Raw genomic sequence first — 15,309 nt, 5'->3', positions numbered from 1 at the left:
AGACCTCGCTGTGGGCTTTTGGTATTCAGAAGGAGCTTAGAAACAAGTTGGAGAGTGACTTCTTATATGATCTGATAGTGATAGGATGAGGGGGAATGGTTTTAAACTAAAAGAGTAGAGATTTAGGTCAGATGTTGAAGGGAAATTCTTCCCTCGGAGGCAGCAAGGCTCTGGCTGTGCTGCCCAGAGAAGTGTGGGTTTCCCATCCCAGGAGGTGCCTGATGCCATGGGTGGGTCCGGGGCAGCCATCACACAATGGAGTGTTGGAAGTGGGTGGGCTTTAAGATCCCTTTCAACCCAACCATCCTTTGACTCATTCCACGATTGGAATAGATTAGAATAGATTAGATTGGAATAGATTCCACGATCTATGATTGCCAGGGATTCAAGTGCTCGGTGCGTGGGGAAGTAAAATCTTGGGAAGCTTGGGGATGTGCCTCAAATTGGCCAGCACTGAGCATGCATGCTTTTTGTTTCCCTTCTTAGAGATCCTTGAACCATGTTGCCATGAGTTGTGCTGCAGATTGACTCCAGCGTTCCTGAGAGCAAGCAGGAACAGACCCAGCTCTGCTTTGCCACAGTAAGGAGGGCAGGGCACAGAGGCTAAGGACGTTTCATGGTGAAAACAAAGACTTCTGTAAGTGGGTACTGTTAGCCAAAGCAAGCACTGGTTGGAATCACAGATGATTTGCTGACCCTGGGGTACTGCAGAAAGCAGTGGTTGCTCAGCAGAACTTCAGCCCTAATGTTGGCTGGACAGATCTCACAGCCACCACCTGCATCCTGCTGTGGAACATTGGTAGCACAGCCAGCCCTCCTTGTTGTGAATAACTGTTTTCCTGGTCATCCGCTTCCGAGCAGGGGTGCCATTGGAATTTATTTGCACAGAGCACTGGGAGTCACTGTGTACCCCCTCAGGCAGGGGTAGCATTACTGTGCCTTCTGGCTCATGGCTGGGAGAGCTGCAGCTAAAAATGTGTCGGGTTCGTGGTTCCACCCACAGACCAGAAATCACCAAACCTGTATTATTTTTGAATCCCCTGCTTTTGAGGGCTGGTGGAAATAAGATATCTTGCTTCTGACTTCCAAGCAATAAAGAGGTGAATCACTACTGAGCAAAGCCTCTGCTGGACCACCCAGTCGCTCTGTGCAAAGCTGTAAAGCAATCCTCAGCAGAAGTGGCAAAGTGGAGACCGATTTTCTTGATATTACTGTGATTGTGCGAGGCAAATCAAATGGGAAATAAAGCATCGGGGCTCGCTAACAAAGTGGCTAACTGAGAAGTGTGCTAATGAATGCAGGCTGATTAACATGCATTGAACTGAAAGCTAAACTGCGTACGGGTCACAGGGGGAACGCAGAGCTTATTTACTCTTCTGAGTACAACATGTTATGTTCAAGACCCAACATGTGTGGGTAATTCAGATTTAAATGCTTTCTTCCTCCTCATAGTCCTGGATAATTATCCAACTCAGGATAAATAAGTTAATTTATTTTTGTTTTTACTAAATAATAGTCAGGGCTTTTGTTACTGCAATTGGTCAGATCTCTTTCTTTTTTTTTTTTTTTTCTTTTTTTCTTTTTTTTAAGGATTATGTGGACCTGCTGCTGCAAATTCTTGCCAGGGCCTTGGAAAACTGTAACTTGCAAGTCACTGTGTTGGGTTTTTTTTAAGTGCCAATTTCATAGGGACATAAATGATAAGGTTTTTAACATTTATTTGTTGTCATTTTTATTAGTTTTTGTACAGATTTTTAATACAATGCAAGCTGAAAGTCTTCAGGCCAGAATTGAGCGTGTTGGTGATGTTTGGATTGTAGAATTGTATGTTGGGTGGCCACCTCTTATTTTCATTATCCCAACAGGATACCAAGTACACAAAAATGAGCCTCTTTCAGGGGAGGACTGGGCACGTTGGGCAAGTGCCTTCAAGGATAAACCGTAGGGGATTAGCATTTGGGCATGTAGGTATTTTGGGGTGACTTGTAATTAAGGCATTGCATTTGTAATTGGGAGATTTTGGTCCTATTTTGGGCTCTGCTGCAAGAGTCCTTAGGTGATCTTGACTGAGTTTCTGTAAGGTGATGTCCCCAGAGAGACTTGTTGAAATTAGGTGCTAAAATTCTTCCCTTCACTGCCTGTTACACAGCTGTTTTAAATTCTAATTTTATTTGCCCTGTACTTTTAGATTTAGATTTCTTCAGAACAGGAACTGTGTCTTACCACGGGGCCTAGCAAATGCAAACTGTGTTGGTCCATGTTGCAGTAGAGCCTCTTCATGTTATGTGAGTGTAACAAAATGCTGATAACAAGCCCTGGATAATCCCTAGAGGCTGTGGAGCTCCCACAGAGCCCTTGCTCCCCATGAGTCCCAGAAGAGCTCTGTTCAGAAAGAGATGCCTCGCTCAGAGCCAAGGGCAGTTGGAAGGAATGTGCATAAAACACATTGCAGCCTTCATGGTATCTCCCAGGGTTCAGCCAAGGAGCCACCACTTGGGTTGTAGCTTTTTGGTGGTGTTCGTCGTGGGGTTTTGTGTATGTTAAGAAGGCAGACTCAAAGGAGTGCTTTGTGGGGGAAATGGGAAGTTTCTGATGGTCTCCAGCTCACCAGCAGTCATCTGATGTTTCCCTTAAGTCTCCAGCTGCCTACAGTTCACAGAATCATAGAACTGTTTGAGTTGGAAGGGACCTTTAAAGGTCCCTGTCCAACTCCCATTTGGGTCCGCTTGTCTTTGGGTCAGATCGTTGGGTCACCTCACTGGGTCTCCTCTGCGGGGTATCCATGTGTCCACAGTGCTCAGAATTCCCCCAAAGCTCCATCACTTCTTCACTGGTGGGAGATTGAGGGCAGGCAGTGGTGACCCCAATTTGGCAGCAGCGTGGTCCCCACTGTTGGGGCATCGTTGTTCCTGCTGTCTTGAAAAGTCTTCTTGACTACATGCACTAAAAATCATGAGTGAACAGTTCATGGGAGGATAAAGCTCAGCTGTGTAATGGAGAAGTGTTCTTTAAATAGAATGATCATGGTACCAATCAGAGTTACAGCTTTCAGCCCAGCTGGAAGGTGGGAGGTTCTCATTAGTTGCTCTGAAGTCTGCAAACTCAATGGCTTTATTACATCAGAGCATTATTTTTCAATATGTAATGCATGAAGTCAGCTTTGTCTTTTTTTTTTTTTTTTTTTTTTTTTTTTTTTTTTTGGTGGGTAAGATGATGGGACTTTCTTCTTTCTTATTTTTTCCTTTTTGTTTTAATATGTCTGAAGAGCAGCTAGTTAATTAGCAAAGCCAGGGCTAAATTCTAAGTAATGTGACTTATGGGACAGGAATCCAGATAGTTCTCAAAACTGAAATAGTCCTGAGCAGTCATCAGCTGCTTTTCCTGTCTCTGTGTGTGGTTTCCCATACTCTGCTGTACACAGCACCCTGCATTACTTGCAGCACATTCCTACTCGATGGCAAGGCAGTCAGACTCTGGCAAGGAAAGCATTGGACTGGTGGCTGTTGTGCTGGCAAAGGGTTTTGGATCAGCTCTCAGCATCTTCATGGGGCTGGTTGCTGGCTGTAGGAACTCAGTGGGGCAGATAGAATGGAACATGACATGTAGGGCAGCACACCCTCTGATAAGGAGCAAAAATCTCTGCGCTGTGCTTGGGGAAATTGCTTGTGCTTACAGAGACTTGTGTGCATGGTTTGCTTGCAATAGGAACTGGGTGCTGCAGAGGAGAACCAGCAGTTGTTCTGTGTGCTTGGTTTATGGGGCTGCAATGAAAGGCTCTGTGGAGCTTGGGGTGTACCTTGAGCAGAGGTGCAGCTGCATCTTCACGGCAGCTCATGGATGGAAATGGCAAGGAAGTGACATCATGCAGCTGAGTGAAGGCTGCAAAATGAAGCCATGTGCTGCGAAGATGTGATTCATGGCCAAGGCCAAATGGGCTGTGCCCAAACACCACTGCTGTGCACTCATTAGGACTTGCTGGAGAACTAGGGTGCAAGAAGGTTCCTTCTGTTTTTCAAGGCATTGTAATAGCAAGAAGTAATGTGTACCTACAAAAGGTCTTTTTTCCAGTGTACACAAATATTTACAGAGACTCCTCCAGAGGCTCACACATTTTTCCACTTTCTATTCCTCACACATGAAGAAAGTTCTCATAAATGGGCAATAAAAGCTAAAATTAAAAACGCCTCTTAAAAAAAAAAAGCATGCTTCTATATTTAAAGCTGCTCTTTAATTAGAAAGTCCAATATTTCCTTTTGAAGGGTTTCAGAAACATTGATTTCATGGATACATGGACATCATGGGGATGATGAATGAGCCCTTGTTGCTGTGTGGGGTTGGGAGCAGGAGGAGTTCTGCTTTCTCCTTGAGGCATGGCATGGTGAGACCTGTCTGGGTCACCTGTCCCAAAGCTGTGTGATGAGCACAGGGTCTTGTGCCACTTTCCCACTGCAGTACACTTGCACTTGAGTTCCCCTGGTAGAGGAGCACCAGCTCAGCCAAGGGGAGAGCTTTAGGTGCTGCTGTGTGTTTAGGGCTGCTCAGACCAGGCTGGACTGAGGACCAGAGCCACTCCAAGCATTTCTAAAGCTGTTTTTAAGGGAGTTGCATTCAACAAATCCTCAAAGAGGTGGGAGCTATTGAGGCGTCCTCCAAACTCTACAGCACCGTCTGCTTCCTTCTTTCCACGTTAGGTGCTGCTGATCATCAGTGGGAACCTGAGCTTCCTCAACTGGCTGACCATCGTGCCCAGCATCGCCTGCTTTGATGACCGCAGCCTGGCCTTCCTGTTCAGCTCTGGGCGTGGGGGGGTGAAGGAGCGTGTGCTGCAGCTGCAGGGCAGCAGTGAGCAACCCCGCATAGGGCTAGGTGAGTTCTTCCGGGGAGGAGGGAAGTGGCAAAGAGGTGTGTTTAGCTCAAAGGCTTTCTATCCTCTCTTTCTGGAACGAATGTGAGTGGACAAGGAGAAAATTCTGCCCCCTACGTGGTTCCCTCTGGGATGTGAATATTATCTGAACGTTGCACTCCTGACGGATGTGTGCAAAGCCAGCAGCTGGTTTGTTAATCTGTGCCGTGTCGGTGCCACTAGAGGGCATATCCCAGTGCAGGTACAGTGCTGCCTGCATAGGGAACGCAGCTGGGTTCCTGGCTTTGTGCTCACCACCCAGCATCAGGCTCCAACTCGAAATAAGTACTGTAGAATTGCACCCTTTCACTTGTGATCTGTTTTATTTTATTTTGACTATTTGAAGTCAAAGATGAAACACGCAGTGCAGTTTTGGAGCAAGGAGCCCATGGGCATCAGAGCATAAGTAACTGAGGATGGGGCTGGACTTCCAGGAAGAGCAGAACTGATTATTGATTTACTGTGGGGCCAGCAGCTCTTCCACGGGCTGAAAAGAGAGCTCAACATCCTGCTTGGGAAAGGAGAGCGGAGCAGCTGCTCCTGGCTATGCCTACAGGGAGGGAATTGCCCCAGAGCATCCCAGATTCCCCAGAAGTAGGATGGAGGCAAACTCCTGTTCATACCAGGAACACAAGAAAGCAAATACGAGGGGGTTTGTAGCTTACCAACAGGGATTCATGTTGCTGTGATGCTTCCCTCTGGAGGGAGTTTTCAAACAGCCTGGCTTCAGGAGGTGCACAAGCAGCACTGGGGTATTTTTCATGGGGCTGTGTAACAGATGTACAGTTTTATTTGTAGTGTTTTTGTAAACCGCTTACTAGCGACAAATTGCCTGTAATATCAACAACAATCACAGATGCTCATTTTTAAATACACTGAACATCTGTCAGAGGAGTGAAAAATGTCAACAAGACAAAGCATCTGTCTCTAGTCCTTTCTCCCGTACCAAGAAATGCAGCTTATTGGCCAGAGGCAATGCTTCCCACAAGGCTGATGTAGCTTCATTAAGTGTTCTGTGTCCTATATTACATATTTGGTTGGGATTGGATTGTAAATGTGTCCCTGTGCTGGAATTTAAAACAAACAAACAAAAAAAAAAATGGGGAGGAATTTTAAAGTAATATGGATAAATATTCAGTGTGAATTTGGTTTTCTGCATGTTTTTCTGCAAACAAAGCAGAGGCTGTTGAGCTGGCACTGATGGGCTGTGTGGCAAGAGGCTTAGAGGAACTCTCACCCCTGGGTCACAAGAGCAGAAGACAGGAGGGTGTCCCACTTGTGACCTGGTTTAACAGGATCTGACTACGTCCTCATGTGCGTATTTCCCACTGGGAGCTCCAATTCCCACCACTAGTGCTTGGCTCCCGTCTGCTCATCCAGACCCCGTTGGCTCATGGCCTTTCCCAAGTCTTGCTCCATCCTCGCTGTATTCTCCAGTAGTAAGCCCTTTTCCTTCTGTGACAACGTTGCTGTCACCCCATAGGTACGGTGACAATTGCAGCATCAGGACTGAGAAGGGCAGGATCCTGTGAGTCCTTTAACTGCAGGAGGTGGAGGACAAGCAGTGCGTAGGGCCAGAAACTGACTCGTGGAGCTGGGTCACAGTTAAGGGATCGTGCGGTGCTCTGGGGCTGAGCCTGATCCTTGCTTGCAGCTACAGAGTTCACTGAAGAGACAAAATGCTGCCCAAGCACCCCACAGTGGAGCAGAGTGATGGGGGAGGCATCTTGGCGAGCTCCTTTCCAAATCCAGTGCTGCTCCAGAAATGTTCTCAGACTAAACAATTATTAATAGCTTCTGAGAGGGGTTCAAATAAACATCCCTCTCCTGCAGAGATAAGGGGAAAGCTGCGTGCTATTGCTTTGAATCTGATCCGTTGGCTGTTAATGTTAAACAAATTAAAAACGGCCATAAACATAGGAGCTCTTCACAGGTCACCGCTGCTTATTTGTCTGATTGCAGCAGGTTTCTCCCGAACTCCAAATGCCACGTGAATGCAGCCCAGCCAACAGAGCACTGCTCCTACATTAATGATAAGGGGTAAGGAACTACATAGGGAGGAGAGGGGTCTGAATAAGGACAGAGAGGGAAAGGCAGAAACGGGCCTGGGTGGTGGGAGCTAGATACAGCCCAGGAGATGATGCTGAGCAAGGTGCAGGTGCCAGCTGTGTTCTTTCCCCACTTCCAAGACAATGATTAATCTCACATTTTAGACATTTTTCTGTTTAGCCCTTTCTCAGACTATTTAGAGAAAGGCAGATCTGCTCAGCGATAGCAGCTGGCAGCAGCACCGGCTGCTTGCTCCTGGCTGCGGGGCAGAGCTGGCTGTGGGCAGCACTCACATCCCTCTGCTCTGCTCTCATGTCCCCCCAGGATGCCACATCCGCAGGGTGGTGAACATCTCCTTTGGGCTCCTGATCGCCTACCTCAGCGTGCCTGTTGTCATCAACCTGCTCAGCTCCAGACAGGTTATGAATACGTCCTTCAACCCCCTCAGGATAGTCAACACCTACGGAGCTTTTGGAAGGTATTGCATTTTAATGGCACGCTGCAGAATCACAGAACCATAGGGTCATCCAGTCCAACTTCTCCCTAAGGCAAGTTCCCTGGAGCACATTGCAATGGGACACGTCCAGGTGGGTTTTGAATATCTGTGGAGAAGGAAACTCCACCTCCTTCCTGGGTAGCTTGTTCCAGGGCTCTCACCCTCACAGTAAAGAAACTTCTCTTAGAGCTTCCTGCATTCATTTGTGATGCTTGTCCTGTAGCTGGGCACCACCAAAAAGTGCCTGGCCCCATTCACTTGACTCCCACCTTTTAGATATTTAATAGAATCATTATAAAATTATTAATTATTATCAATTATTATTATTAATTATTTAATTAAATCATTATAAAATGACTGGAAAAGGTCTCTAAGACCAAGTTCAACCATCAACACATCCGCACCGTGCCCAATCATGTCCTTGCTTTTAAGGCCACTCCTCATATTACTAAGCATTGATGAGATCCCTCTCTTCCCCAGGTTAAACAGCCCTGGTTCTCTCAGCCTTTCCACTTCAGGAGGTGCTGCAGGCCGCCACCATCTCTGTAGACCTCTTGGTTCTCTCCAGCAGTTCCCTGTCTGCTTCGGACAGGGGATCCCAGTGCTGGGTGCAGTGCTCCAGCTGTGGCCTCCCCAGGGCAAAGCAGAGGGGATGAGAACCTCCCTCACCTGCTGGCTTCACTGTGCAATGTCCCCCAGGGTCCCATTGGCCTTCTTGGCCAGCAGGGCACACTTCTGGCTCACAGTCACCTGTTGGCCACCCGGACTCCCAGGTCCTTCTCACAGAGCTCCCTTCCAGCAGGGTCGTATAGCTCTCCACTGTCAGCAGCAAGAAGTGTGGTCCAATAGCCTTAAATCCAAACAGGAATCTTTCCAGTAGCCGTAGACTTGGAATATCTGTTTATGAGAGAGAGAAAGAGAAGAAGGAGCAGGTTTCTTTCCCACTGAATTATAATTTGTTTTCTTTGAGCTACTTTTAGTGAGCTCATTATACTAATGGAGCAGATGTAATAGCGGGATGAAAATATCCATAAGAGAGTTCATCCAGTGGATATTCCTCACCATCACCAGCCCACTTTATTTATGGTGAAATTCTCTTCCCGTGCGCATGTTCGCTGTCCCTCATGTAAATATTCACATAAGCTGTTGGGTAGCAGATTTAAGGCCAACAAAAGGAAGTGCTTTTTCCAACGAGTGACTTGGGGAATTCATTGCTACAGGAAACTGCGGAGACGAAAGTATAAATGGGCTCAAAGAAAAAAAAAAGAGCAAGACAGATGGAGAGGACAGGCTCAGCAGTCTGGCTGCTGCTGTCAGCTCAGGAAATCCCACTGAGGGCTGCGAGATGGGGCTGGACAGGGGAAGCACCTCCACCTGCATTAGGAACCTGAGTGTGGGTTCTGGGGCACAGGCCAGCAAGCTTAGGCAACCTGCAGTCCATGGTGAGTGCTGTCCCACTGCCTCTCCTTGATCAAAACACCTGTGAAAATGCTGAGAAACACCTCGTGCTTATGGAGAACTAGCCAACAGAGTAAGGCAACCTTGTCCTGAAAGCTTGCAGCTGGGGAACACAAGGCAAAGGGCATCAAAGTGGAATGAGCAGAGTGGCTTATGTGCCACCACAGAGGTGACAACAGAGCCAGTTCTTTCTGCACGCATGTTGGGTTTGGCTGTGCTGCTGCCTCCTTTCCCCAGGGGCTGCTCTGGGTTGGTGGGCTGTGAGCAGGTCTTGTAGGAGGAGCAGCAGTAATTAGGCTTTTATGAGAGCATCAGGTTGGGAGGAGCAGAGCACACCTGTGGGACATCACATGGATAGGCTGTTGTCTCCGATGTTTTGAACTGCAGACATTATAGGAAAAATAACAAACTTAGAGGGGAAAAAAAAAAATAATAATTAAAAATACCAGTGCTAAAAGGTTATGGAAAACGCTGAAGTTTCTCCATTTTTTTTCAGAGAGAAAGAAACAACCCCTGAGCCTCTTTGAAGGCTGGAACGGTGAAGCTACGGGAGATTGTTTTCTTTGGGTTGTTGTTCGTTTTCTTCTTCAGTCTATGGTTTCTGCTTCAGCAGTTACCAGAACCTAAAGAGCATGTGATGAAATGCTGCTGTAATATGTTTGTAATTCCAGCCTATGTAAACCAATAAAAAGAGGATTGCAGCTTATAATGAATATACGATTATGTGAAACTTGACATATTTTGAATCACACAGTAGGAACATACTTTTATTAGTAATTTGGTGTCCCTGATTTACAGTGTGTTTCTAACCATTGGGCAGCTGGCCACAGCTCATAACTCAGCCCAGTGTACAATATGGAACTTGGCTGGAGAATCCAGAAATCTATTAAACGGAGGTAACAATTATAAGCTGAGATGCGCAGCATTCTGTGGGCTGGAGGCATCTATCACTGGAAAACATCAAGGGAGAAGGTGGTGTCTGTGTGTTTCCAGAGTTTCAATTTTAGGGCTGTAGGGGGAAGGACCAAAGAAATGAAAAATGAAAGGGTGTCAGGAACTGCATGGTTTGGATAAGGCAGAGTTTGCATTTGTGAGGAATATCAGCTCTTCTGCATAGATGGAGCATCACTGCCAGCTCATTGGAAACTCAACAGTTGTGTTTTCACATGGGCTTAGCATGGTCTGGACAGTTTGCTATCTGCACTGTCCTACACCTTGCTGTGCAGAGAAAGTCAAACCCAGCAGCAGAGGGAATGCGTGTGACCTGCCATAAGGTTGAGTGCTTTTCAGCACAGATTCAAAATGTCTACTGTGTTTCAGGGGCGTTTTTTTTTTTTCCTTTCTGCTTTCCTTGGCTTGATTTGCAGCAGTTCATACAGTACCTCCTTCTCTTGCTGAGGAATAGCTCTGTGAAACCTCTCTTGTGACCAGGAAGGAGCATAGGGACTGGTGGTGGTGGTGCCCTAAGAGCCAGCTGCTGAGCACACTGCAGAAGTGAAGGCTCTGGGGAGACCTGCTAGCAGCCTTCCAGTATCTGAAGGGGGCTGTAAGAAAGAAGAGGACAGACTCTTCAGCAGGGTCTGTTGTGACAGGACGAGGGGAAATGGTTTAAAACTAAATGAGGGGAGATTCATACTGGATATAAGGAAGAAGCTCTATGCTAATGGCAATTGAGGAATGGCACAGGATGCCCAGAGAGGTGGCAGTGCCCCATCCCTGCACACACCCACAATCAGGCTGGAGGGGGCTCTGAGCACAGATGTGGGTGTCCCTGCCCAGTGCAGGGAGTGGGACCAGATGGCCTTAAGTTGGTCCCTTCCAACTCAAACCGTTCTATGATTCTATGCCAAAGAGAGAAGTTGGCCCACGAAGAGAATGAAAGTCATAGAATCACGGGATCATTGGGACTGGAAAGGACCTGTAAGGTCACGAAGTCCAACCCCAAGCCCTCACTACCACGCCAACTAAACAATGTCCCGAAGTGCTACATCTACCCTTGACTTGAGACAGATAACAGACCTGATGTTGTGTTCTGCAGCATCACCAAGGAGAGAACCGAAGTCATCCTCCAGGGAACGTCCAGCCCAGACCCCAATGACCCCGCTGCTGTCTGGCAGGAGTTTGATTTCAAGTGCAAGCCTGGGGACCTGTGGAGACGGCCGTGCTTCATCTCACCCTACCATTACCGCCTGGACTGGCTGATGTGGTTTGCGGCCTTCCAGGTACGTGCATCCCCTGGACCAGGGAAAGCAATCCATGTGAATTTACAATGTGCGTGGGGCAGGGGGGGGATATTTGAAGCCTCAGCTAACTTAATTACGTTTTTAAAAAAAATTGTATTCCTAAAGGATGTCTGCTGCTGTGAGGCTTTTTAATTGTTTCTCAGCAATAACAAGAGTTAAAGAGATGGAGGTAGTGCCTGTCCCTGACGTGGTGGCATGGTGGGCAGCCATTGCTCTCTGTTCTGCATAGGGACGTGGCATCCTCACCTGGCACCCACAGACAGGTAAATGGGTCTCCATTAAGGAAGAGAAGAGGGGAATTATTGTAAATTAATTTGTTAACGTCCAATAGCCTTTTCTGCAAAATGGCATGACCAGGAGAATGTAGAGTAGTGTTACAAAGTTGGGGCTCATGGCAGTGGTGTGAGCAGCCCCATTTCTCTCCTTGTTTTCACGGTCCTTCCTGGCGTTCTTCCTCTTTCTCTCCCCCTGCCCCAAACTTCACTGTTTTTTCTTTGTGGTATTTTCATTTAGATGCCTCTTAGATTCCTCAGTGATGACATAACCATCGCTCTTTGGCTATGGTTTTATATTTACCCCGCTAGTTTTTTTGTGTGCTGGAATTTCATTTAATCTGCATTAGGTATGCTTATCCCTCAGCAAGACGACAGCAAAGGTTAAAGCTCTGGCCAGCAGCGTTGCTCAGCACTAAATGACGGTGCAGAAGTTGGAGCTGTTGGTTTAAAGCTTCCTGCTTTTCAAGAGGGTTCCAGCATGGAATCACAGCATGGTTGGGTTGGAAGGGACCTCACAGTCCTCCCAGCCCCACCCCGTGCCATGGGCTGGATGCCCCCACCAGATCAGAATGCCCACAGCCTGAGGAGCCCAAATAGGCACAAGGCACTGATACTACAGCATCATGGCAAGTGCTGCTGTACTGGTGCTGAGAGACATTGCCACGCACCAGCCCTGTCTGTCGGCGGGCAGCAGCTGTGCGCTGAGTGACAGTGATGTATGGGGCAGCCTGGGGACGAGCAGGAAGAGGAAATAACACAGCCTCATTTGCATCTTTATGATTATTTTTTTAATGCACCAGGAGGTTCCCTGAAGTGCACCTATCAGCCTGGGGGCTGTTGGGCCGTGCACATGCAAAGGCGTCTGTCCGCACCGGCTGATTAGCAGTAATTAGTGCTCGTGCACAGGAGATGTGCTGTCTCCTCCTGCTGCGAGGTTGCCACGAGGCCACAGATCCTTTCCATAGCAAGATGTGGGTGTTCACACGGCCTCCCACTGCAGCTTGGTAAAGAATTTCCCCCTAATATCTGATCTAAATCTCCCCTCTTTTAGTTTAAAGCCATACCCCCTTGTCCTGTCACTATCTGCCCGTATAAAAAGTTGCTCTCCTCCTGTTTATAAGCTCTCCTCAAGTACTTCAAGGCTGCATGAGGTGTCCCTGGAGTCTCCAGGCTGAACATTCCTGGCTCCCCACCTGTTTCAATAGGAGAGGTGCCACAGCCTCTGAGTGTCCTCATGCCCTCCTCTGGACCCCTTCCATCAGCTCCACAATTCTCTGTGCCAGGGACCCCAAGGCTGGACAAGGGCAGAGCAGAGTAGGGGGACAGTTCTCTCCCTGCCCCACTGTCACCCCTTGCTGATGCAGCCCAGTACTCTGTTGGCTGCCCCTTTTCTCACTGCTCCGATCGAGTCTGGTAAGGCAGTGGGAAGGATGAGGAACCAGAAGCCAAAAGCCCAGCAGAAGTTTGTGCAGTCGGGTGAGTTCCACAAAGCCCATACAGTAGTTTATGGAGTCCATAAAACCAAGTTCCTTCAGCCTCTGGATTAGGTTTAATTTGTTTTTAGAAGTTCTGGATTTTTTCACCCCGCTGTTTGCCGCCGTCGCGGGGTTGGTGCTGGAGGCAGCCGCTTAAGGACCTGCCATATCCCGTTCTGACAGGCTGCAGAAAAGTCCAAGGAGTTTGGGGGAAGGTATTTACCATCCCTTTGTGCTGCTCCTGACAGGTTCCTCTTTGCACCTCATCACCGCTTGACATACGACGCCGTCCTCCTGCACAGCTCCCACCTTGGCTGTAACTGCAGGACGTGCTGTGAGCCCACTATGGGGGAGCCAGGGAGAGCCAATGCTGCCCTGCTCTGAGCTGCAATTAGCAGTTGGCTGCTAATTGCCAGAGTGCCTTGATTATAAGTAATGTAACGTGGCATTATTTTCCAGGAAGCGATGTTTGTGATGTTAATTTTATTACTCAAATACAGTATGCCATTTACAATTGAGGAAGAGGTCTAAAAGCCCCCAGTGGTGCTGCAGGTCTGGGTCTGAGCAGATAGAAGTGAAAAGCCCCCCTCCTGAGCTGAGCATCCTAATTTGGGAAGGATGCAGCCAGTTGGCACGGGTGCAACAGAGGGGCCTACAGAATCTTGATTCCACAGCGACCATGAGAATAGCTCTGCATGCTCTGGGAGCAGGAGGAAAGGCAGCAGAGCAGATTTGGGATGTAGGAAAACCTACCGCAAAGTGGAAAATAACAATCTGTTTTCTGGGTCCCTGTGGAGAAGGGAGGAAATAATGGGCTAAGTGGCAGAATATGATTTAATCTTGGGAAAATTCAGGTTAAGCGGTAGGAAAAAAGTTTCCAACAGGAAGATAATGCAACGGCAGAATCTGCAGCTGGTTGTTTTAATGCAGAGATCTCGATTTTGCTGGAAAGAGATTGTTCAAGCATTGTGTGCCCTCCAGCTGATGGCAGCGCTCCTGTAATCATCTGACTTACGGTGGGTGTTCGTAGGGGCCCCATCACCACAACCCCAAATGGAGCCATGCTGTGCTACTGGTACAGAAAGCACTGTGGGCAGATCTGCAGCAGCCTGTGGTGGGTTCAGCATCGGTCAGAAGTAACAACCAGAAAACAAAATACTGCTCATGCTTCAGGGGCTTTGAGTTGGTCACTTTTCCTGGTAGCAGGATGCCTCAGGCTTGGCAGAAGCACCTTGTTTGTAGAACAAAATGTGTTCTTCACCATTGGGCAGCAGTGGAAAGCTTTCAGTGATCTGAATAATGAAAAATCAAAGGAAGGGATTCTTCTCTCCTTCCTGTGGCATGAAGGGTATTTCTTCTGTTTAGACTGTGTCAGCTTTCCATAGTGGGGTCTGCGTCTGGCCAGTGCAGAAACATGCTTGTGCTGCTCACCAGGTCGTAACCAGACAGAAAATAACAACCCCAGCCCCACCTCAGCACTGTTTGTTAAAGCTCAGTGTTCTGTTATACCTTGAAGTGACTCCAAAAGTATCCAGGTGTCGGGATGGTTTTTGTGCAGAAGGTGTGCAGCTAAAATTCAGATCACTTTGTTGCATGTGTTTGTGAAGAAGTGAATTGGGAATTGTGTTACCTCGTGTTAACTGAGTACAGGGCACAGGATGCCAGTGTGCCGTTCAGATTGCACATCACCGTGTCCTAAAAGCCCTCTGAAGTGGCATGTACTACCACTAAATGACAGCAATCGTGGGGCACCTAGGAGAAAGGTGTGTTTGCCAGATGTGATGGATGAGTTTATGGGTGCAACTCAGCTGACTCCCAAAGAGAGAACAGAAATGTGAGCAGCGGGACAGGGGAGCTGGGAAAGGAGGGTTCGCCTTACTGCACGCACTGGGAGAGCTGAGAAAAAGAAACCCAATATGGAGAGAAGGGAGATGAATATTTTAATAAAATACTGTATTCCAATGTCTGTTACCTGGGTCTTCCAGCCAGGAGGTACAGGAAAACGCTGCATGGCAGCAACGTGCAGAAGGAGGTGTGTGCAGGGCAGTAAAACCTAAACCTCATGCGCAGTGCACTAGGCACAGCCTTTTACATTTCCTTTCCTTTCCCTCCTAAAAACACAGACTTCGATTCACTTCCATTTTCCATTGCCACATTCAGGTGGTTTGGTCTATGTGCAGAATGTAGGAATTGTATTTTCTTTGTTTAGCTGGGGTCGGTTGTCTTCCTCTGGGGACACTTCCCTGGAGGGGAAAGCATCTTAAGGGGTGGCTCTTGGTGGGTTGGGGAAACTGCCCACTTAAATGGTACAATGGGAACAGTACTGCAGAGGAATGGTTTGCCTCTTTGGGGAACTCCTAGGAAGAGGGTGAGTTGATGGGAAGTGATGGAACCTGGCCTTGGGAGGTGA

The 15,309-nt window shown here is 47.8% G+C and overlaps 1 protein-coding gene across 1 annotated transcript in view; it reads left to right on the top strand.

The window, feature by feature from the left end:
- The window catches only part of LMF1 (lipase maturation factor 1), a 161,660-nt gene that overhangs the window by 134,335 nt on the left and 12,016 nt on the right, over window positions 1-15,309 (top strand). Inside the window, 3 exon segments of the mRNA XM_042827867.1 lie at window positions 4,692-4,866; window positions 7,277-7,430; window positions 10,945-11,128. Coding sequence (XP_042683801.1) covers window positions 4,692-4,866; window positions 7,277-7,430; window positions 10,945-11,128 — 513 coding nt within the window.

Source organism: Centrocercus urophasianus, unplaced genomic scaffold (genome assembly GCF_019232065.1).
Source record: "Centrocercus urophasianus isolate 14NV4802_14NV808 unplaced genomic scaffold, USGS_Curo_1.0 seq_29, whole genome shotgun sequence".
Classification (NCBI taxonomy): Eukaryota; Metazoa; Chordata; class Aves; order Galliformes; family Phasianidae; genus Centrocercus; species Centrocercus urophasianus.
This window is presented reverse-complemented; position numbering and strand designations above follow the sequence as displayed.